At 40.4% G+C, this 25,445-nt stretch overlaps 1 protein-coding gene across 2 annotated transcripts in view; it reads right to left on the reverse strand.

Annotated features, from left to right (window-relative positions):
- Positions 1-1,742: 1,742 nt before the first annotated feature.
- LOC146977378 (5-hydroxytryptamine receptor 4) overlaps positions 1,743-25,445 on the reverse strand; it is a 39,558-nt gene continuing 15,855 nt past the window's right edge. The window contains exons 4-6 of one of the 2 annotated variants that reach the window (XM_085793554.1): positions 24,905-25,058; positions 22,744-23,405; positions 1,743-2,147 (exon numbers count right to left, since the gene is read on the reverse strand). In XM_085793554.1, the coding sequence (XP_085649680.1) occupies positions 2,054-2,147; positions 22,744-23,405; positions 24,905-25,058 (910 nt within the window). In that variant the 3' untranslated portion in view covers positions 1,743-2,053. The remainder of the gene's footprint in view (positions 2,148-22,743; positions 23,406-24,904; positions 25,059-25,445) is intronic. The other variant, XM_085793555.1, reaches the window with a different exon arrangement.

Below are 25,445 nucleotides of genomic sequence, written 5' to 3' on the forward strand. Positions count from 1 at the left end.
AAAAACAAGGCAGAGATGCAGAAAGAAACTGAAGTGGATACCAGCAATGACAGAGTAGGTGGATGAGTCGTTTCACACCTCTGTATCAATCTCTTAAATGTGTTAAGATGGAGACTGAGAGTTCAGATATGTGCATCAAACGCTGAAGGATTTGGATAAAGACATTTTTCCTCTGTATCTTTTGAATCAAATGACTGTGAGTATTGTGAACAGGTCAATCTAATTTGGAGAATTTACTCTTGACAGGGTAGTGAGGTCAAAAAGTATTGAAAGATGGACTGATGCATTTTTGGTTTTTACACTTTGATTAGATTTTGGATCAATAATGAAAAACAGAACATTTTCATCCTTGTAGTTCTACATTGTTTAGATACTCGGAGGTTGAATATTTAAAATGAATCCAGAAAGATGTTGTGAATTTTCAGGAGAGAAAATTGCAAATTTAATTTTCTCATCTTAACTTAAATGTCATGGCATCTTCATAGTAGTATCATATACGAAAATATGTTGCATCCAAAGACACTGCTCATTTCTCAGGCTTTTAATCAGACACATTCTGTAGATTCCAATCATTCACCTCTTTCCCCTGCCTACATGCTGATGAAGACTTGATCATGCAATCACACGGTTGACTTGTGACTTTGCATATAATTAGCTATCTCAATGACATCGTTCACCTCCACGTGTGCAAGTGTTCCACCAAAACAATTTCCCCCTTTTCCACTGGTTAGAGAAAAAAACAAAACAAACTCTAATACCCACTAACATCAGGCTTTTGTCAGCAGTGGCGACGGGTACAATCACACCCAGGTCAAATGACACTTGTCACCTGCCCAGCACAGAAACACTGGGATACAAGAGTGAGCTGCCCTCCAAAATAAGTTAGTTTAACTGTAGCAGAACGATAATGAACACAACCTGACCGAGCACTGTGGAGAGAGGTCAAAATCCACATTCACTACATTTTTTAATTTTTTTTATTGATTTTTTTTCTCACATTCTTGAGACATTTACCTTTTTTGACATATGGCAGTGAGTCTCTTTGATTGTACGTTCTCTGAGACAGTTAATTTAGTCTTCACTTTTTTTGTAAAGTAAGAAAATCTGTGTTGCTGTTGCTCTTGCAGGATGATGATGGTGGTGGTGTTCATAAAAAACGATTGTAACACTGGAAATGAAACGATAATGTAGAACTGCGCTTCAACGTCGCCTCATGGAAATGGAAATGGTTGGAGATGCAGCAGATTCTTAAACTTAACTTGGTCCACCATGGAAAGGTAAAGCCACCTACTGTCTCATCACCATTTAAACTGGTTTTAATTGCAGCTGTAATTGTCCATGGGGAAGTGAAATTAATTCCTGTTTCCACATGCTCAGCCTTTGGTGTTTTGTCAATTACACTTCCATTTGCAAAAAACTATAAACAGATACAAATGAAAGCATACATTTTTTATGTTGAATCCTGCAGTGTCCGAGTGCTGTCTTTCTTGAAGAGACCTACTCAAGACGACTGATGCTGGCAAAAGGTAAGCACACAATACAAAACTTTAACTTTAGCACCCACAGTTGTCTCTGTGGCCAGCTCCTTCCTTCATAACACGGCACCAGAGGATGCCAGTGTTATGGTACGATGATGCATCTCCCATCATGTTGGCTACAGTTTGTCCTCTTAACATTCTAGTCCCCTTGACTTTGTAATCTGTAATCCAGGAGGGGAACTGCTCTTTCCTCCTCCTTAGAACGAGAGCAGAGAAACGTATTGCCAGTGTGCTTCACAGTACTCTCAGTACTTCTGCACCAACAGGGATCAGGTTTTTCTGTACTTGACTGACGACCAGCAGTGGTGCCAACCTTTGAGTTGCCCTGGACAGCATCAACATACATTCATAGGACGTGACATAAAAATGATGCCGTGATAGATCACACATTGAACATCCAGGTAAGACAATATCCTCATATGGATCAGCATGGTTGGATGACAGCAGAAGCCAAGACATCACACAGGTCTTCCACAGCAGCTCAATATTACAGCTCTGTCATTTTAAAGTCTTCTTCATAGTGTCCCCAGAGAGTCCTGGGACTCCTGCTCGTTGGCCAGTATCGTCCGCCCGTTGTCACTGTAGCTCCGGTTTGGCAGGAAGGACAATCTGAAAGAGAGAGAATTATTAATATAAGTCACTGGCACAGAATAATGCCAAGACCATCAAAGTCACGTGTTTCATACATTTCCAATGCAATGCACAGAGATACAGAATGTCAAACAGTTTTTGACATATTCATGATTTTAAAAGACTTATTGATAATGGTGGGGGGGTTGGTTGATACATTATAATGCAGAGGCAGCTCAGGGATGCAGTACTTACTGTAGCACTTCTGCCTAAGAAAAGAAATAGGTTTGATTGCAAGGTCCGTGACAGCAATACAATACATTTTACTGGTTTTGTTCTGTCTAGCACCACAACAAAGGACAAGGCATCACACACTTACTGGAAACACAATAACAACACAATAAAAAGATACCAGGGCCTCAGAGTGCTTGGCTATCACAAAGACTGGCTTGAGAATAAACGAAAAAAGAAAATAAAACCACAATTTGATTACTCTTGTAAGAAAGGTCCAGAGAAAAGGTTTGGGTCAAAGCAGACATGGTCATGCCATTGCTCTGCTGGCACAAACAAGCAGAGAAGATGGTTTCTGTGGAAGGGCCATGTGGGAATAGAGGAGAAAGAAAGCCTGGGAAATGAGGAGAGAGAGACAGGGAACCACTGTCGACATACTTCTCAAAGTTGGTGGCAAAGTGTTCTGCAAAGAGGGAGGAGGAAACAAGGGGGAAAAGATGACTCCCTCTGAAGGATCCAAGCAGATGATTAAGGCAAACTTGGAGAAAGGACAATTTACTGCTTGTTTTTGCAGGGATGGTTTATTTAATCTATAAACTTTAAATATGAAAAACTCAGCAAAAATGAAAAATATTTAGTCATTTAGCGAGTTTGTAGTATATTTTCCCTGGTCTGTTTACAGCCAACAGTCTGAGCTCAAGAATACAGCTGCAACGTCTATTTATTTATAATCTGACTACATGTTTGTTCAAGATGCTCCAGCATCTGCAGAAATACACACAAAAACATAACGACATGCCAAAACAATGCAGTAATTACATAATGAAATCATGTTACTATCATGGTGAATAGAACCACTTAAAGAGAATAACGAAGCAAAAATCAATTTGGCTTTATGTACATGGAAGATTTTACAAAACCCTTAAAATCCTGAGGTTGAAATTCCTCACAAATGCAGGAACAACTTTTAACAAGGAGCCCCATTCACTCGATGTTTGTCTGTGTCTTGCTGTTGCAACCAATTTCAGTGTTCCAGTGAGAGCGTGCAGGTAATGAGTCTTTCCACCAGGGTGTCTTTGGTTAAACTGTAAATTAACAGTCACTCCAGTTTACACTCCACATGCTGCAGCGAGAAGACCTTTACTCTAGAGGAGCTGCTCATCTTTCCTGCCGTGTGAAGATTGAAGCACCTCACGAGCAGTGGCGGCTAGGAAATGCAAACAAGCACACGCACACACACCTCTGAAGGGTGAAGTCCAGGTGGATCACTTCTAGTTAGTCCCTTTGATTGGTGAGTGTTATTAGACCATTTACTACAATGGACCCACACACACACACACACAATCCCATGCACAGGCACGTCCAGGCTGAGGCAGCAATGGGGGAAAGATAAACAGAAATGTCCTGTAACTTCTGCTCCTTTGTTTTGTGTGTTTTCTGTACTGGGAGTCTGTTTACTGTCCAAACACTGCTCTGCCTCTCTGTCCGTCCATCTGTCCGTCTGTCTCACAGTCATGGATGAGATTCCCAACATCCATCAACCATGGGAGGAATTCTTATCTGACAATACTAACCTAAAATACTAAAGAAGATACTGAGGGAAACTGGCAACTGGATTAGAAATAAACACGCAATGGTCTGAGGTCAGAAATCTCCTGAAGAATATCAAACAACAGCATTATCCGTCATATGAGTTACAGTGAGAGATAAACAGGGAAATTAGGGAGAGAGGGGACGATATGCAGCAAAGCACCATGGGTTGGACTCAAACTCGGCCAGGTGAGCCATCAAGGCGTGTAAGTATCAATTAGAAAGTGTGAAATGGAGACAGGAAAAATCCAGTACACCCCTGCCCGTGCTTCACACATTCATTATCACCTCACTCCTCTGACATTCAAATGCCTTGAGTTGATTAAACATATCCATAAAAAATGTAAATCACACTTTGAGTTTACTCTGGTGGAGATGCACTCACTTTTGACGTGTTTGCACATCCAAATCACATAAACCTGGATACGTCCATGTCCTGGTTTTTTATGAGCATAAGTCCAGAATTTAACAGCAACACATCACATTGATAAACATCATTGTAAATTGGCCACAGTTAAACCAAATGCTGTTTAACATCTGTAATTGTGGGGTATGAAGGGTATGTCAATAAGCACTCTATAAACCCGGCTACTTCGTGATCTGAAAAACTCCAACAATAAAGCAGTCTCATGTCAGCAGCAACAGCAGCTGCTCCTAGTGCCCTGAGGAAGATCATGAGTTTATTGAGTTTGTTTAGATTGAATTGCCATGTAGATATCCTTATCCAGATAGATCCTCGTCCAATGTGAAAGTTTTTTCACACTGCTCTTTATCATGTACAAAAGGAAAAGAAAAGCCCTGCCCTTTGACCCCTCTCTGATCTGACCCCATGGCCATGACGTCACTCTTACATTCAGCATCATTAAATTAATACTTTTCTAAACATCAGTTGGATTTACTTTAATCCAGCATCTTGAGAATAATTCACATATTAAATTCACATGTTCAGCCAATGACCAAAACACTAGCATACCACTATAAGAGCAAAAATGGTGTTTATAATTCTTATCACCACAAATTCAACCACATTCAGTTGAGGTACAGGCCACTTTGCCCACTTGCTGTACATATATGGTCGTGTTCATGATCAGAACAGGAACGTGTTATCCTTAAATCTTATCCATAAGGCCCAGGCAGATGTTTTGACTCCACATATCAGCTGATATACGACACTTAAATACATACAGACTAAATATATTAGTCCAAAAAATGGAACGTACAGTATCTATTCTTGGTCGTTGAGTGCAACAGTGCGGCCTCCCCAAATTGGCAAGTCTCATCTATAGCATTAAAACATTCAAACAGCAGGTTTTTTTCCACATAAGAAACATTCCCAGAGCTTAAAAACAAAATGTGGGGGGTGGGGAGAGTTGGAACTTTCCCACAAGTTGAATCAAATCTTATAAGATCAGTTTGAAGGCACGGCAAGGCTGACACTTTGTCCAGAGAGAGACTTTAGTGGTCAGCTCCAACCAGAGCTTTCCCTCCGGTGTCTCCTCTAATCTGTCTTGCCGTCTGTTTTTTCACAGCCCCGCTAAAAACGGAGGAAAAGGTGAGAGGGATTTCTCTTTCAGCCCATGCACTGTGGTCATTTTCCATAATTTAGTGCATTTAGTGGGCAGCAAGACATTTTATGAAGCCGTGTCAGCTGTCAATTATGATTACAAAATTAAAACTTGTAGAGAACAGTGACGGCACATGGTCAGCCCGAGGGAGAGAGGGAGAAAGAGAGGAACATCTTGCAGTATTTTAGTAATTTGTCTCATGGGGAGGCTTAAATATGTGGAAAATGTTTGCTTCTATTCTGAGATAATAAGCAGCAACTGAACCTGAAGAGAACCAGTGAGCTGATACTGAAATTTTAGACTCTTTGTGTTGGATTGGGTCATGAACATCTGACATTATTTAGTTCATCCAGTTTTTGGCAATGGCCCTTCAATGTATTTACTTCTCTGACACAGCACACTACAGTAGTTTTCACTGTGCCGCCTCTGGATTCAAATTAACTTCACACATACAATGGAATGGAAGAAAAACAAAGCAGCGTGCAGTTTAGTGTAACTGTATCCTGATTGATTTGCTATGCCCTTTCCCACAGCTGTATCGGTGTCAATTACACCAACACAAACTGGACATTTCCTTCTGCTACCGAGTTCAACTGGCAAATTTAAGGTGGCGTTTTACAGCTGAGCCGTAGTCATATTATTCAGTTTACTGGTCATGACGGCATCGTGTGTCTGCATGCTGCCAGATTTGATGTTTTCTGTCATTTACTTTGATCTGTGGCTGAATTCCAGAGTAATAAACTGAAACAGTCAATCAAAATAGAAATAATCCAGCTACGTGCTCAGGAAAAGGCTGAGAGTGAGGAGGAAATTCAGACTCCTTGGTTAGAAACTTAGATTTAGTTCTTTTGGGGAAAAGGAGACATTTTCAATTTGAAAAAGGTTAGATGTTACTGTATATGTTACATTTTTAAGGCAGCTGTAACTTATCCTACAAGTTTTTGTCAATGACGTGTGAATACTTTGTAATTTCATCTAAGCCATGTAGTGGTCCTTGTTTAGGATTCACGCATAGTTCTGGTGTTTCTAAGTACCTGTGAGGGTGAAATCTTAGCTATGATCTTATTGCAGTCATTTCATATTTCGCTCCGTTGCATTCCCTGACTCACAAAACAACTTCATGGTCCCCTAAGTGACTTGTGTGGAAACGTCATCTGATCCGTGACATGACCTCGACGGAGATTGGCACGAGATAGAAGAGAGATTTGTGTTCCTTTAATTTTACGCTATTATCTTTTTGAGGACATTCAACAATCAAATTTCACTCTTATCTCCTCACTTTCCGAACTGAAGTGGCGAGGAAAGATGTGAGAGGAAGATAAGGTGTGTTTTCCCACAAGAACGCAGAGGGACGTGGTGGCCAGACTGGCCTTAACGATACAGTGACAGAAGGGTCATAGCTGTAAATGCTGACAGTGCGCAAACTTCTGTCTGGAACTCTACACCAAATTTTTGTATGTATCTTGAGAACTTCAGTCAAGCTGATAAAGGTTAAACTAGTTTATTTGTATTTAATAATGAAGATTTTTCAGTATTTATCCATCTTTCCATGGCCACACACGGAAAGAGATCATGTACAGACTGAAGTGCTGAGCAGCTCCTGCACTTGAGGGAACTTCATGGGCTAATTAAGCTGAGTGAATTCATCAACACACGCTGAAAACTGGGCCAGTAGGCTTTAGTGTTTCTAGTTCAACATTTATGTTGGACAGGTCAAGTGGGAGTCGGAAGGATGCGGCATGGGACCTGCAGTCCAAGCACAACTTTGTGAATGATAACATTGTAAATGAGTGGTTGTGATCGTTTCGATCGAGTTGTTTGAATTTAGCAGCACCCTAAGCTCTTGCCATGTAAACAAAGAGATGTTTTACAAGCTATCACTCAGCCATATAGTCTGATTTGTTTTTATTTTTGACTTCTTAGATGTGGGACATAATACCACTTAACCTGACTAATAATACATTACATGCAGTTTTTTATTTTTTATTTACTCACTGCTATATACAAGGTCAGTTCATCTCCCCTCTCTGAAGTTTGGAGTTTCATGTTACTTCAGGACTAAACAGGGCCAGACACAACATAGTGAAACTTTGAGCAGCACAACAGGAAATCAACTTATAAATGTACACCGCACTATAATCAATCAATCAAAAGCTGCGGATAGACTGAGCTTTCACACAAAGCACAAACAAACAGTCACAGCCTGCCTCTTGGCTCCTCTCGGCCTCCTGTCTCCAGCCCCTGCTTACTGCTCCTGAGCCACGTTGATCCCTCATCTTTCCTGGAGCTGCCATTCTCCATCCGCCCACCAGATGTCCCTGCACTTTCTTCCTGGCTCCAGTTCCACTTTGCGATTGATAATCACCTGAGCTTCTTTGTCCTCCCACACACCTGTTGAGTTTCCTCATCACCCCAGTCTCTATTTAAACCCGCCTTTGTCAATGCTACAATCTGCTGCCATCAATGAAATCCCACAAGAAGTGATTTTTAAATGGCCTAACAATTCAGATTATAGTGCCTCCTGCCGAAATCTCATTAAATTGACATTTCAAAGGATGGTGACCAGGGTTTTGAATGAGATTAATTTTTCCTCTGACATCAAAATACATTCTGAGAGACCTAAGATGCTAAACTGGAGTGTCTTTGCTTCTCTGGAAATTGAAAAATACTGATCACACAGTGACAAATGTAATCACAGGTGTCCAAGTTTCGCTAAGATTACGTTCACATGGCAAAAATGGCTTCAACATTAAAAAAAGTGCCTTTAAAATCAAACTGTGAGACTCACCAGCTGTGCCTCAAATGCCACACTGGTGTTCTGTGACCCATTAATGAGCAGGAACTGGGTTTCTAGGACAGAAAATCTTCTGCATCGCATGTTTGGCCTGGTGTTAAACTGTAGGTGAATGTGCAGCCATTTTTGAAGAAGAAAATCTCATCAAGCAGTGAGCTGCAGCCAGGATATATCTTATAAAGAGCATTAATATAAATATAAATATAAATTTTCTCCATAGCACCCAGCCCCAGTGCTGTCTGTGTGTCAGCGCAGACTTCAATCATATGCTACACAATGGCTTTAAGAAAACAAAGTAAATATTTCAATTTCTCAAAACAGAGCTTGTTATATTAGAGACAAAAGGAAATAATTTAATCTGACAGAGTTTTGGGCCTGATCTCCCCCGTCCCACTGGCACTGAGTCACTTCCTGCTCAGAGATGGGCTACCTGGTCGTGAGATGCTGCTTCTATTTAAGACCTGTGCCTGTGTGTGGCATCAAAATGATTTTTTTTTCTCAAATGAAAGACTTATTTTCATACTAAACATTTCTTTTTGTTAGAGTAAGTCTTGTTTACCCAGCAAACCTATCTTTATCTTGGCTAATTATTGGTGAATATGATACAGTGAAAATAAAAATAATAATACAGCTGCATTTCTAACAATGTTTTCTGTTTTAGTAATCCCAGCAGAATTTAAGTCAATTCAATCATTCTTTTTTTTTCTCAACAGCTCCAAATAATTCAGTATCTCACACTGATTTACACTGCCTCTTTTTTTTTGTATGAAAATTTTTGATTACTTCAAGTCCTAATATCTGATGTTTAATTCATTACAAAAAAAGATGTAAAAGCTCTATAAAATATATTCATTCTTCATGGTCCAACCTATCCCAAGATTCACTGAGCACCAGTAGGCTAGTGAATGCAAACAACATTGACAGAGTGCCAGAGGATTATGTTTTTAAATGGAAGTATTGGGTTTCAGTTTGGTTCAACAGCTAAGGGCACTATTGTTAAAACCTGCAGGTCTTAAAACCAAACGTGTGAAAATGCGTGAAGTTGCTAGGCTACAGGAGCTGCACTTTGCAACACAACGGTAACTCTAGTAAACGACACCAACTCATTTTGGTTTGGCCTTCATGGTCTATGATGGCCACAAACTGGGCTGCAGGTTATCGATCTATATGTGTGCATGAGTGTAAAGCTATTGTGTCTTTACCAAGGGGGGAGTTGTGGGTTCTACAAGTGAAGACCACTTCCGTGTTCAAAAAGCTGCAGTTCCCGTCCGGCCTCTGGGGGCTGGTGCCAGAAGTGAGCAACTCTCCATTGACCGCCATGTTAAAATAGCCGATTTTACAGCTTAAAAAAAACATATTTACAGCCTGGTGCCTTTTATTTTTTTGGCAAACCGCTGCACCTCTACAAATATGGAAAGTATACTCCCACTAAAATCCAAGATGGCGCAGTTCAAATGCCCGTAGTAGGAGCACAAAACAGACTCCCCCAAACCAATGGGTGACGTCACGGGTGCTACGTCCATTGTTTTTACAGTCTATGGTCTTTACCATGAAGGTCCTCCAGCTGAGAAGCTCAGATGTCAGTCTGTCTCAATGTTTCAGACATCCAATCGGTAGATCTTTTTTATACCCGACTGTGATGGTTGTTTTTATTTAATAAAACTCAATTAAAATAAAATAAAGCGGTCAACATGCAGCCTAGGACAGAGTTTTATCTGGCTGTACCAGAAATGTTGGACCGAGCTCTAAGCACTGCAGAACCACTTCGCGATACCACAGACAAAAAAAGACTGCGCTATCTTTTTGTCAATCGAACACACACAATCACACTCAGACACAGAACAAACAGACTTGTCAGTCTCTATAACTCCAGATTCAATCTTTTGGCAAAGGCTGAAACACAGCCGTTCGCAGCTAAACTCTGTCTGAAAAGCAGCAGAGGAAGAACATCAGCACAAATGGATTATGGCAGATCTGACAGGGACACAGAGGAGACACCTCGCTCTAAGCTGCCCGTCATCTTTCATCGTCGGGTCTCAGGATGCATTCACACTCCGTGCAGATAGTTTGTGTCTGATGCAATCCTGATCTCCTCTGGGTTTCTACAGGTCACTGCTTCTGAAAGCGCAGTTTCAACAGGGAGAGAGAGAGTTGTGAATTGGTCACATTAACTTTCATTTTCAGTTTTGTCCCCAATTCTGACTTTTCTACACAAGGGAGACAGAGCAAAGGAAAAAAAAGGCATTTGGCATCCTTTGCAAAATGCCAGACACACAGCAGGTCCTCTCTTATCTGAGAGAAACATGATTAAAAGCTAATAAATCAAAAACCTTTACAGAGACTGTGATTTGGCCTTGAACACAGAAACATTACAGGCTTCAAACCTTTATGTCTGAATTTAGAAACTGCAATAGCAGCTACAGATTTTAATATAGCCTACTATACATACTATTTATTGAATTTGCCATTATTTTGAAACTCTGGTGTTAGAAAAACATGTCTGTGTTAAAATAAAAAAGACTGTTGGGATGATGATTTTGTTACAACAATTAACTCTTTACTTTTCAGATGTCATATTAGTGTCAGTTTTCATTTTTCTATGGGCATTCTTCCCTAAAGACAGAACTAAAGGCTGTCAGATGTTATATTGTCTCATCTGTCAAGTACATTAGAGTGAAATCTGTATGTGGCCCAGCTGAAGATGAATCTGTGGGTTCAGAAAAACTGTTCATTACATTCTCCTGCTCGCTCGCTGTTGCTAAGGAAACACACATGCGGAAAAACACTATGAGCAAAACAATAATTTACACAAACTTTTTAAATGCCTGGTTCATTTAAAGGCTGGAGGCACAGAGAAAACTGCAGAAAGTCAGTTATGAGGAAGAAGGAAGTAAATATACAAATTAAGGAAAGCCAAAGACAAAAAAAAAAACCCTGAACATTAGCTGGACAGTGTATGGACCCTCATCTGAGGTGGGGTAATGAAGGAAGTATGACACATGCTAATCAGATCTGCAAAGTAACCCAGTTTAGCCTCGTCCTCTGTTTATCTCACCTTATATAGGTCACTGTCAGCTTCGTGGCACAACATTCATCACGATTAAATCAAAGTTAACATTTAATATGGCAGGTCAACAATAACAGCTATACAGTATGGTTCATTTGAAGACATGTAATAACTTTATTACTTCCTACAGAAGTCAACCTATGGAATTATTTGAAATTTTATATGGTTAAGACTTGAAGCAGACATCAACATTATTGCTAAAATATGCGGTAAATGAATTATAGCCAAGATTTGGGTATGATGAGAAAACAAATAACATCACTTATTGCACACTAACTTTTCATTGTCTTGTACATTCATTACCTCACCACCTGTATTGGTCCCAGCTGGTTTTCATAGACAGCTACTCAGTAGGGATTCAGAACTAACTTTTTCTAAATGCTACCATCAGCATGCCAATAAGGCAAATGTTTTGATGGTGATTCATCCTGACTGAACCAAATTACATAACAATTCATCCAATAACTTTGAGTCATGGACTGACAGAGCAGCCTGCTCAAAGTAAATGGAGCCACATGAATGACCTCCTTCTGAACACCTCCAGGACCAGGGAGATACGCATAGACGCATAGAGGTCCGCAGGTCCACCCTTCAGCCAGTCAATATCTGAGGTACGGACACTGAGGTGGTCCAAAAACAAATGTTTCTGTTTTTGTTTTTGTATCAAATCTGCCTCTGGCTCTGCTCAGTTATGGTGTGCATTAGCGACTTCGTTGCTGAAATGTCTTGTACTGTAGCAGAACCCAAACACTTCATTGACATGTTAATAATTTCATAAAATCTATATTTGGTCTAGGGGGTCTTTAAATATTTTCCTGGTGTCTTTATTTCCGGAAGTTAATTTATCTGCCATACCTTTGATTGAGTTTCTATCATTCTCAGAACAATGTCTTCCTGTACTATCTACCTAACTGTACAGTAACTGTAAAACATAAGACAACAGGCTACCAGACATCCTCCACACACACACACACACACACACACACACACACACACACACACACACACACACACACACACACACACACACAGCGAGAGAGAGAGTTTCTAGTCCATCAATCAATGACAGGCAGAAAAGTCATATTTAATGTTTGGCATGCAGGAAGAAGCTACTGAAGCTTTAACTGAGAACACAATGTCTGAACTGTTTCCTAGAAAACATTTTAACTGAATTGAAGTGAATTAAATCTAAATCTATTGCTCCTTTGGGGGAAATTTGCTCTGTAAATGGAGTTTAAAGTAAGAACACATGATCAGCACAAAGAAAACAAATGAACAAACAAATCCAAAGAATGCCTGACTCTCTCATCCGCAAATTTAATATTGGCTCCACACAATGTACATGCCTTTATGTTGGATTTTAAATTAGGCCATTCAATCATCTATTGTCCATTGTTTATTCTCTCTTTCGGGCAAACTGAGAAATGAAAAGTATGTGATTGACCTGGAGCTAAAGAGAGACTTCTGGTGACTATACACTAACTCATTGTACTATTAAAGTTGCACATGTATTCTAGGGTGACAGCATGGATCTATTATAATACATCCATGGGTGACATATGGAGTGAGTAATAAAAAAAAAGAAGATGAGGGCAGCAGATGATCGATAATAACATCTGACTGTCAGCAGGCACTCATGCTCAAGTGAAGCAGAAATAAAAGGAATTCCTGTCAGTTTCCATTGTCAACTCTGTCAAGTAAATAAACTGCTCACCACTCATGATTTTCTCGCAAACGCAGCCAAATACAACAGAAACCCCACATTTCCAGAATCATTTGGACAGTCTACAGGTGTGATCTTATACTGTTGGTGACATGAGCTGGAAAAGACGTCCATTAAACGAGCTTCAGCAAATTCACAATGGAGATTGAGTGTGCTCGCACAGTGATGGGAAATGGTGATAGTGTGACTGCTTTGAAGCCCCATCAGAGACCTGGCAGGAGATCTGATGTGAAGTTCCATCATGGGGTTTCAACACCGAAATGAAGTTAAGGCTTATTTTCCTGCTCATTGTTGTTTTTTAGTGGTATCTCTGTCGGACCAACAGTCATCTGAGGTCCTGCAGAAGAATTAGATCAGGGATCTCTGGAAACCGTGAAATCAAGACTGAAATCAAATATAAGTAATAAGCCTGTGCTGTTGCATTTGTCTGATGGGTGCTTCGGCGCTCCACAATGTGACTGACTTATGTGACTGACTTTTGTGTGTGTGTCTGTCTGTGTGTGTAATAACACTAACAATGGCTGCATTTGGCATATTGAAAACAATAGAAGAGCGATCAATTTCATCCATCAGTTGTATTAATTAAACATCAATGCTTTTCCTGCTTAATATGTTTTCCATGAAAAAGGCAGTGCACTCCACCCTCTACTGACATGTTTGACTATATTTGTTTGCACATCAAGGAGTTTTTTTTTTCTTTTCTTTTTTTGATTTGATATTCACTGATAGAGAGTGAGATAATATATCACAAATTCAGTTCTAATACAGATCCAGCTCTTACAGAGCCTGGGTCTGTTTCACCCAGAGTGGCCACAGTCACATTTAAAGAAAAGAAACAAAGCAAGGCCTTTGTGTCTCTCAGAGAATAGACCACCCTTAATTGGATTTCAAAGAGCTGATTCACCCAGGTGGGTCCATTCTGTGGTCCAATTAGTCACCAAGGCAACTGTATGGGTGGATGGAGAGAGTGAGGGAGAGATGAGTTTTATTTAGAGTCACAGATGAGTTTAGGAAATCAAAAGTCAGAAAGTGAGGCGGATGAGGCACACCAGCAGCTAATGTCACCAAGTAGAACAGGAAGCAATCAGGACAAGAGTGACATTCAGATCATTCATTATAATTTAGATGTGACAGTTTCTCATCTTTTATTTTCCAATTCCCCTTCCTTGCTCTAGCTGTTAATATAATAATCAACATTATTTCTGTTTCTTAAGAAAGGCAGAGACACCCTAGGGAGCCAGTGATCAGTAGAGACGCACAACATTTTCTCACTTGGCAACAAAGGGGAAAAAAAGGAGCTAGAAAAAAAGGAAAGACGGCAAGTAGCAGGCTATAAGGGAGAGAAAATAGAGGTGATTATAAACACAAGACAAACACTCCACACCACTGTTCAAGAAAAAAAAAATTATAGAAACAAAAGATAAAAATCTTCTGTGGAAAAAAAAGACAGAGAGAGAGAACAGAGAGGAGCAGCTGGAGAAGTGTAGGTTTCAATCAAACAATAATAAATCATACAGGTCTCATGTAAATCACAGAATAGAGTGTTTACACTGCTCCAGCCTGTCTGTCTAAACTAAGTGTCTGTGGTCGATGAAACATACTCTCTTCCACCAGTGACCTGATTCTCATTCATACATTTACACGCCTGCAGGGCATGTTACTGCCTGAGTGACCATGTGATTGCCCTCCGGCATCTTGTGACAATCAGGATCAAACTCTCTGGATGATGACAGGTCATAATACTGTACATCCTCATCACAGATAACACAAAATGAGATGTGGTATTCTAATGACTAAGTATTACAATATTTAAAGGGGACATATTATGGAAATATCACTTTTTGAAGGCTCTTTAACATACATTTGGGGAAAGATCTGTAGTTCAGCTGTTGTTTGTTGCGTATTGAAAGGGTACTTCATTGAAACCTCTAAAAACTAGAATCGTATGTTTCTACCAACTTCTCCAGTTGCAGTTAATGCAGCATGTGAATTCTTGAGTTATGGCCAAAAACGTGTTTTGTGAACTCACTCATGACCACCAGCTACTTTTAAACTTTGATCGCCAAAACAGAATCGGTTCAGTGAGTGTTTGTGCCAAATTCCAAGAAATCCTCTCATGTCATTATTGGGATTTCACATTCATGCCAAAAACATGTCTAGTAAGGTCACGGTGACCTTTGACCTGTAAGCATTATCGTTCATCCTTGGGTCCAAGGGATCGTTTGTGCCAAATTTGAAGAATGTCCCTCAAGACGATACTGAGATATTGAATTCACTAGACGGGGGCATAATAAATTGCCTTTAGTCACGCCTGTCACTGGCAGGGAAGAATAAAAAATGTAATTGTCCAAATCAAAGCAGCTGAGGACAACAAACTCCAGTTTTAGATCACAGTACACCTACAGTACATTTGCTGTAATACAACTTGGTAGCTGTCTTATTGGACACTCCCTACCTCCAATCTCTGCACCTTAAGTTTCTAATACAACATCTATTATTGTCTCCAAGCCAAAACTGAAACAACCCTGATGATATCATTATGATATAATCACTTAGACATTATACATCTGTTTTAATTGGCTGAGCAGTGCTCCCCTTGACATGTGGAGAGGCCCCTTTACAGTAATTCAGCCCAAAAAAACAGTTACCAAGTTTACTGGGTCACTGGTTTTATCACTTCACTATTTCAGTAGCACTGTTCATTTATCATCATCTCATTCTGAATCCTTATGCACTGACCTAATTCCCCTACATGGAGCTGAGACTTCCATCTTATCTCAACAATCAAAACCGAAACAGTGGGATGGAAAAGGAGAAGAGATGCATGCATCCATCGAACTCGGCAGCACCCGCTAAAACCGAAGAGACACCTACCACCGCAGACATTTCAAGTTCTGCTGGTTTCAGATCATTCGGCAGCTGTGCTTTGACTTGGCATTGATGACAGATAGTTGAACCGAATCACCACCACTTTGATTGTACACACATGATAACAGTGGCCGCTGCTCGGCTGTATTTAACAGGACTTGTGATCTCAGTGCCGAGCTGAAGGTGAACTCAGGACAGGTCACAGTGAGTCTGATTAACTGCTACAGGAACAGGAGTCGTAGCTTGTTATTTTTCTCACCAGACACCTAACTCTGGAGGATAACAAGTTTCAATATGAGCACTTTGGTTAAAAAAGAAAGAAAGAAAGAAAGAAAAAACGAAAAATAATGAATAGTTTTCTTATACAGATTTTTCCTGTGTATGTTTGATTGCTTATTTGTAATCACTCTTGCATACCTTATTTTTGAATTCAAGCTCACAAATTCAGCACACATTACTGAGGTGCTGGTGTCGTGTGCCAGAAAGATGACAAAGATTACAGATAGTCATTTGTATTATTGTTTACCTGTGATCACACTGGGTAAAGGTAATGGAAAAGAAAAACTTAACATTGCTGAGCATCAGATGAGAGGATGAATGTCTCAGGTCTCTTTGCTAAATATGAAGCTAAGCAGTCATTATACCAGAGGTGTAGTGATTCTGAAACACCCAAACCAAGCCACAAATGTCCACAATCCTGAACCATGATTCTGAATGATGGACTGGTGAGGTCTGACTAATTTAATCGGCTCAAGATGAATAATAAACTTGATATTACAAACCCTCAACACACATTAATCATTTTAGTGGCTGCTGATTGTGGTGCTGTTTGACTGTATTGCTGTTTGTTGTATTGAAAGGAGTTTCTATTATTTTGTCCACTCCACTGATAAATATGTTAGGGGACCTCAAAATTGCATCTCTGTTCTTTGCAGATGGCGTCCTTGTACTTGTTAGCTGTTACAGTACATACAGATAAATATTATACAAAATGCATTGGTATTGGTTCGGTACTGTGAATGCAACAGGGTCAGATTAAAGTTGCCACCATCACTACGTTTTTTTTCTAATGCAATTATGGCAACTATGCAACACCTGTTAATTAAGTCATTGGGTGTAGGCTACATAGTTCACAAACAGGTTGGTCAGTTGGTCAATGCAGCTATGGTCTACTAGAGTACCAACAGTAAACAAAGACTAAAATGCTGTAAAACAGCACCGACACAAGGACATGAGGGACGGTATGACTGTATTTACTCAACAGCTTCAACCTGTTTTAGATCTAGTCTTTAGTGTCTTCTTTCTCTACCACTGGGCACAACACAAGGTCTTTGTTATTACTTTAATCACAAACAAGTGTCTACTATCCACTATGTGTACATGTGTGCGTGTGTGTGCGCACGTGTGTTAGGACCACTCAGAAAAATGGCCTCAATGTAAATGTCAATAATATGAACTTAAATATACTGGCCTAAAGAACTACAGAGGAAGAGCAGCTTTTTATCCATTTTCATTTTTTGGGACCATTCTAGTAATGTTTTTATGTTTGTATTTGCTACAGTAATTAATTCAAATATTGTATACTTCTCACACATACACACAAAAGCAAAAGAAAGAAAGAAAGAGAGAAGCTGCTTCTCTTTGTAACTTAAAACAACACACATTCACATAGAGAAACACCCACACAACACATACACCATCCGCCCACAGACAGTGCCTTGCCTAAATGCCTAGAGCTGTCTGACGAAATCATTCGACGGGATTCCTCCAGTAATTTTGGTTTCCAGTCTCCTGTCGGATGTAATCTGATTGTGTGAGTCTGTTTTCTGTCTGACAGATTTTTAGAGAGGATACCAGACACTGTTTGACCTCCTATTTCCTACACAGACAGACCATTCACACGTTACAAACTAAACCGATTGCAGGAAAGATACTGGACTGATACAGGCACTCCAAAATACACATGCACATGCATTTATACATCACCATAGAGCAATTGTTGGTCACATAGGACCACAATGATGCACATAAGCACAAAAAGTGTGAATGAAGTGCAAATGTGTGTGCTTTTGCACATTCAATACATGAATGTGTGCAGTATATGAGCACAAGCCATTGATATGATATCAGAGTTTCACTCGCGAGCCTTAGCTTACACTTTCTATGTATTATTTTGTCGACTGTGTGTATATCTGTGTGTGTGTGTGTAAGTGTGTATGTGAGTGCCTTTGTTTCTCTCGGGCAGTGAAGTATTTGTGTTAAAGTTAAACAGTGCAGACACAAGCAGGTCACCTCCTCCATCATCCTCCCCACTCAAAGGAGCTGAGAGCACAAACACAGACGTCAACTAAATCACCACCATTAACGTCAACAGATGCTCTGCTGTAACAAAAATCTGAAAAAGATTGTTGGACCCTTACGTGATGTTATACATTATCATTAAATATGACACTGTCTTTTCTCAGCATTTCAGATGGAGAACTACTCATTAGTGCAAATAGGTTCACTTTTCTTAAACACCAATTAAGGGAGGGAGGGAGGTAGGGAGGGAGGGAGGGATAACGCTGGGAAGAACACAGGATAATGGAATAGGAACTGAGATCAGATTTTGTACCATGAAAATGTGCATGTTTGCATGTTAACATTTGCTTTCTGTGAGGCAACAGTGCTGCTAACCACTAACCATAATCATCCCCCCCCTCAGGATACATTAGGTTGTTTATTTGATTTATTTAAAGAGGAACTATGCAGGATTTGGAGCTTAGCTATGCTACATTTTTTACCTTAATTAAACAGTTTTGGAGTAATTGTGATGGTTTGAAATGGCTTAACTTGTTACGAGTGAGAATGGAGGCTCTCTGCCTTCCACATGCGTGTTACTTATTGCATCTCTTGGCTGAAAAACAAACTTTGCAAGATCGGGGTGTCCCAGCTCTCATCTCTGCGCACCGCGACACAAACGTGGCTTGTAACCCGTAATCTCTTTATGACGGATTCAACTACACAAATATGTGACTGAGCTATACTTTTAAATTTAAATATGTGGGTTTCATTTTAGTTCAATAACAACAACTGACTGCTGGGGTCACGGCCTTAAAGCCTCAGGGTTTCGTGAGCAAAGGTTACATGTCACTGAGGTTGCTAGGCAGCAGGAGCTTCGCTTTGCAATGCAGCTGTAATAGATGCAGCTGATTTCCTGTGTGGACCAGACGGCCCCATTTCAGTTTAGCCTGGTGGTGGTCCACGATGGGTGTGAAGCCCCAGACCATTGTAGACCGCAGGCTGCAGTGGATGTGGACCGTGAACTGGGTCATAGCTTCTATCTGTTGATGTATTTCTTCACCCAGCTACAACTGCCTCTAATTTCTGCCCTGAAAGCAATCTACAGAATAAATTAAAACACACATACTAACATACTATGGCATGTATAGCAAAACCTGAACTTCAGTCTGAATTTTACCCTCAAAACATATCTTACATCATATTTCCTTAGAGGAGTTGAAATACAAAATGTGTATAACATGACTCATGAGCAAACCTCATATCCATAAAATGAATTCACTTGGCACCAATGTTCCACTTGCAGAGCAGCAGCCACTTGGAGAATTGACATTTATCTAAAGAAGCTGCAGTATGTTCATATTTAATATTTACACATTAGAGTATGAGACATGGCCTGTATCAGACATCTTTCAGTTCAAATGAGAAAATGGTTGCCACCAATCTGCACCAATCACCAATCTGCAATATGATGAACTATAAGATGGATGTAAGGACGACTGAAACTAAATCAGCAAAATTGTTTTCAGTATTTTAAATGTATTGAAAAGGCAGTAATTGAATCTAACGTGATCTATGCAGCCCTTCAGTAATGTATCCAGCATGTCATGTTGTATTGATTCGTGAACGCAATGAGGCTTTGAAAATTGTAAATTAGCTGAGCTGGGCATCGACAGAGCAGCTCCACAGCTCTGTTTGACGTTTTGTTAAAATGATGAAGAAGCTGAGGAAGATCAAATCTACAATTTTCAGCTAGGATTTACAATGAAGTGCATCAGAGAAAAACTAAATACAAAGAAAACAGATAGAAATCGTTCTCAGGAAGGTGCCATGCATCCATTTCTCTCTGCAAGCAGAGATACAGTAAAGTGTTGTTTCCTGTCTGAGGCCTTGATTTCTTCTTTGATAGACACTTAACCAAGAAAACAGCGAAACAGAACAAACATCCACACTCTCCCACATCTGTTTACTCACACTCAGGGCCGTTGCTAGGAATTCTGGGGCCCCTGAAAGAATACTAAAGTGGGCCCCTGACTTTTCCACTTTTTTTCGTAGACTACTATGTATTATCATTTTTTATTTAACCTACTTTGTTTTGATGCTAATGCAGCACTACTATTAGTGGGGCTGCTTAAGTCCATTTTTGAGCCGAATCGTTCACTTCATGGTACAAGCACCAAATTTGGTACAAATGATGTCCAGGACATACCTTCTAATAAAAGTACGTTGCCCAGCTGAAAATCCAAGAGGGCCGCCAGTTTTCAAGATGGCCGCCTCGTCAAACGCCAAAAAAAGGTTTTCGAGGTAGAACTTGAATTAACAGAAGAATGTTAATGATCCAAGCATCAAAATGAATGTATTATGACTGGAATAACTCGATGGTGTCAATTGAATTCCAATATGGCCACCAATTTTCAAGATAATGGCTATTAAATGACTAAAAAGTAGCGTTTTCGCGTTTTTTCTTCAGTTTTCTGCAATGATCTTAAGTGAAAATCTGCAGAATTCTGAGGGATGTGTTTTTTGTGTGAATCATTTGTGAAAATGTGTCCAAACTTTTGACTGTCACTCACCACACACACGCACACACACACACACACACACACACACACATACAGCAACACAAGCGTTCTTTACTGAAATAAAAGTACTAATTTAGCAATATAAATGATAATTCATTAAAATTCTGTGGTCAACATTTATTGGTTAGTAATTTTTTATAAGAGTGATGTCAAAGCACAACCAGGGCACACTGGTGACATCACTGCTGTGAGACTCAGCATGGGGTTCAGTGTCAGCTTGTAGTGTACTAACTGTAGTTGTAGTTTACTAACTGTTGTAGTGGTGTACTCACTGTAGTTGTAGTATACTTTAGTGTCCCAAATGCTATCTAATAAGCCCCTGTATAGACTCAACTAGAAGTTTAGTTAGTTGTAGTATTGTAGTTAGATAGCCGAGCCAAGGGTAACGGGGCTTTAGTTACCTGGATGGTGTACAGATCGCACGGGATTTATGGCACTGGATGAACGATCGGGCTAGGTGTAGGGCACCAGATACTTGAACCTAGTTGCATCCCATATTCCAATGTGCTATGATATTTTGTATGTTTGGGTGGTAAAAGGATAATCCCTCGACCTTCAACTGTATAAGATGTCTGCCGATAATCCATTGAGTTGTGCTACTAAAACTGACTGGAGCAAGTGTTACCTCTGTCAGACAGATACAAAAGCAGCGTTGAAGTCTCCCCCTACCCGTTGTGAGTGTAGTTCTGACGGCTATTCCATGATAGCCAAAAACATACCTCTATTTCAGGCAATCAACCTGTTGCCCATCAGGTTAGACACATCCAGATTGGACTGAAAGACTGACTTCAAAGTCCTGCCAACTGGGGCTGGCAAAAAGATGGTCAGATCTGGCAAGTTCTCTGGACAACCCTTCCACCCATTGCTCAGACTTGTGAGCAGTTGACAAAATGTGGCTGCAAGACTGAATGCCAAGGACGATGCAAATGCTATCGCTTCGGCCTGAAGTGCACACAGTTGTGTGCCTGTGCATGTGAGGGCTAAGAAAATAGAACAACCAAGTTTAAGTTGAATGTTTGAGTTGGATATTTGTATTATTATTTTTTAAGTTATGTTGATTCAAGTTCTGGATCGTAAAACATGCAGCCTATGCTTTGACACCTTTTCTGTGTTTTTATACCGTTATCTAAAAATTTAAAAAAAAAAAAAAAAAATGGGGGAGACAAAGACAGCCTCTACGTGGCCTCCCCTACAAGTAGCTTACAGGTCCAAAAGCTTTAAGTGAAACTAATGTCTTTGTTTGTGAGTGTTTTTTTCATTTAATTCGCATTGTATCATCATAATATTCAATAATTTTGATTTTCTAAATGCAGAGTTGTATTTCTCATGTGCAAAAACACATATTTCAATGTATAAACCATCAGAATAGGACTATTCAATCAAAATATAGTTCAAACGCTGTTTCAAACCACTTCGAATGGCGGCCATCTTGAAAAATGGTGGCCACTTTGTTTGTTCAAGTGGGCAACGTACCTTTATGAGATAGTAGGTCCAAAAGCACTTGTGTACCAAATTTGGCGCTTGTACCACAAAGTGAACGATTTTTCATTAATGTGCTCCACTATATGAGTATAAGTCAGGGTCTTATGCAGAATAATTCAGTCATAAGATCAAAGATTAGACTACTGGGGTTTTTTGTGGGCCCAACTGGGCGCTGGGCCCCTAGAATTATGATCACCTTTCTCCCCTATACAACGGCCCTGCTCACACTAACATGCATTTAATTTGCTTCCCATCAGATATGAAAAAAATGTCACAGTCTCATACTGCAAACTGCTGTTTCTCCTGGCCAACTATGCAAACTCAAAGGGTTGGCTTTACCTGTGAGTGTCCCGAACCCAACTGGGACATGAACCAGGAAAAAAAGAATCATCAGGCTCACTCATATTCAAAGAAAGTGGTGTAAATGTGGTTGCAACTTAACTGTGTGTTTACCTCAGTGCCATAGACGTCCCGTTCGCTGATGCTGCAGAGCACGGCCTGGGGGTTTGTCTATAGGAGAAGCTGCCCTGCCGTGCGTACCGCTCGTCCCCACAGCAGAGGATCACCAGAAACGCCCTCCGAAACGCTCGGTTCAGAAAGGCATACAGGAAGGGGTTCAACCCCGAGTTAATGTACCCAAGCCACAGCCAGGCTGTCCACAGCTGCCAGGGCACTGAGTAGTGAATGAATGGGTCCACCACATTGGTGATGAAGAACGGCGCCCAGCACAGGCAGAAACAACCCATTATAATGGCCAGCGTCTTTGCCGCCTTCGTCTCAACACGCATGCGGCTGTTCGCTATAGGAGCCTGCTCTGAGGAGGAGGAACCCATTGCTGTCCTAAGATGGTAATGCTCTGAAGGATCTGAAGAAGTGGAGGACCTCACAGTGATGACCGGAACCGCCCCGCTCACGGGAGCAGAACCAGCGCGCTGCAGCGTCTCAATCTGTCGTACATGGGTCATGGCGGTGACGTAGATACGCTGGTAGGCAAGGACCATGAGGGCCAACGGGACGTAGAAAGCCACGGCAGAACAGATGAGGGCGTAGGGCCGGTTGACCAGAAACACACAGCTTGTGTCGTTGGAGCCTGTCAGAGCTCGCCTCTCCTCAATCTGGAACAGACAAGTGACACAGTGAGAAAAATAACAACAAACACTGTGCAACTTACAGTATGTCTTTTGACCAAGCAAGGTATGAAGTAAATACACAAATTAGACAGATGAGGTCTTAATTAAACATTAAAATTCTCAGTACAAGTCAGATATAATTGAATTTCATCAAAGTTCAACACTTTTGGAAATACCCGTTCTTTCCCAGAGTCAGAGTTGCTAAGTTGGAAGCTCAAATCAGGAGGAAATAATTAGCTTAGCATAAAGAAGGAGAAACAACTAGCCTTGCAGTACCTGTTCAACTTCCCCCACTTTTTGCTTGTGTATGGATTAAACAAACAAACAAACAAAAATGTTAATTAGAAAAGCACAGGCATATTTTGTGAGTTTGGGGAGGCTGAAGCTCAGGTAGGTTAAAGAAAGAAGTAGTAGCCTACCTGGTCAACTACTAGTCTTTAATAGAAAATCTGACTAAGTTCAGGTAAATGTATGATCTTGCAGGTACAGAAGCACCTCAAGATGAAGCGCTGTTTTTCTTTTTTTGTTCATTCCCTTGAGTAGTAGCTGGGCCTACTGGGTACTAATGAACCACTGTCTGAGCTCTACATGGTCATACATTTGTCATTTTGTGTAATGGGGCAGTAAAATCCATTATCTAAAAGCATATAAAGACGATCTTTCACAAATTGCTCAGCTGAAGTGTTTCTGGTTTCAAAGCAAAGAGAGAGCAGAAACTCCTGAGTTTCAAATCCCCATGCCGCCACAACTATGTCCAGTTAAACCAAGTAGATATACTGTCCCACAGTTTTGTCACAATTATGTAATCACTTCTTGTGGCTCTGTGACAGCTGGAATGAGAAGTTTCAGTTGAACTTTTTATTTTTGGGGTAGAGCAGATGTGTATTGGAAAAATAAGCCAAAACAAACAAACAAAAAAAAACCCATTACTCCTAATGCACAAAATAACAAACCAAAACCTGACCTAAAGTGCCAACGTAGGTCATTTCATGCCCTTTGCAATTTTGTCTGTGACATCTCACTTGAAGCCGGCTATTTAGAAGAAGAGATTGTTGTTTGGATGCTGCCCGACTGAAGGACAGAGAGAAATAGCCATGTATTTCATTAAGCGTGGCTGAATAAATTCATCCATCCCAGTCTGCCTCTGGGAGTCCTGCAGCTCATTTCAAGGCAGCTCTGAAATAATCTCACGCCAAAACATATCCAAACCAGCAGAAAAATGCTTGCTGAAGTGCTGTCTTTGCTCTCAGCAAGAGAGCCTCCACGGGGACTGGAATTGTTTTGTGATTACTGCATTACCGTGTCATTGTTCGAGGGATTGGAAACGTTATTAGAAACAGACAATATTAGGTTGGAAAGGTTTCTCCTGCATTTGCCCTCGCAGAAAATACATCTCTCTCAGGTATCTCAGGGAGGTATATGAACTCTTCACTTTCTTATACGTTTTTGAGCCCATTACTGTGTCTTAGCGGCCGAGGACTCACTATTTCCTCAATGCCAATGGCGTTCCAGCTTTGCATGATGGGTAAAAAGGAGATGAATGTGGGGATGATCCAGCAGCCACTGAGCATCACTGCCACCCTCAACGGCGTCATCTTGTTTCTGTAGACCAGAGGCTGGCAGCAGATAGCGTAGTACCTGGAATAATACACACAAAAACATACAAAATGCACACTACAGCGTAGAGTTTGTAAAGGAAATATCCAATACATTTACCAACAAAAAATCAAACAACAAAACTCTTTCATTGCTAAATGTATCAGCTTTCATCCTATAAACTGAGTCTCTTTTTCACCGCTTTTTATTTTATCTATATATATTTTTAATACTTTTTTATATTTTTTTATTTCTCATCAGTGTTTCTCATTGTTGTTGGCAACGGATTGTATTTTCCTTGACAGTGTTTTAGGCCTCTGAAAGAAAATTATCAAAGTCCAAAATGAGGTTCAAATCCCTGTCATAATTTCTTTTGTTCATTTGGACACACACACACACACACACACACACACACACACACACACACAC

The sequence above is a fragment of the Trachurus japonicus genome, chromosome 12 (genome assembly GCF_045865225.1).
Source record: "Trachurus japonicus isolate A0001 chromosome 12, Traja_1.0".
Classification (NCBI taxonomy): domain Eukaryota; kingdom Metazoa; phylum Chordata; class Actinopteri; order Carangiformes; family Carangidae; genus Trachurus; species Trachurus japonicus.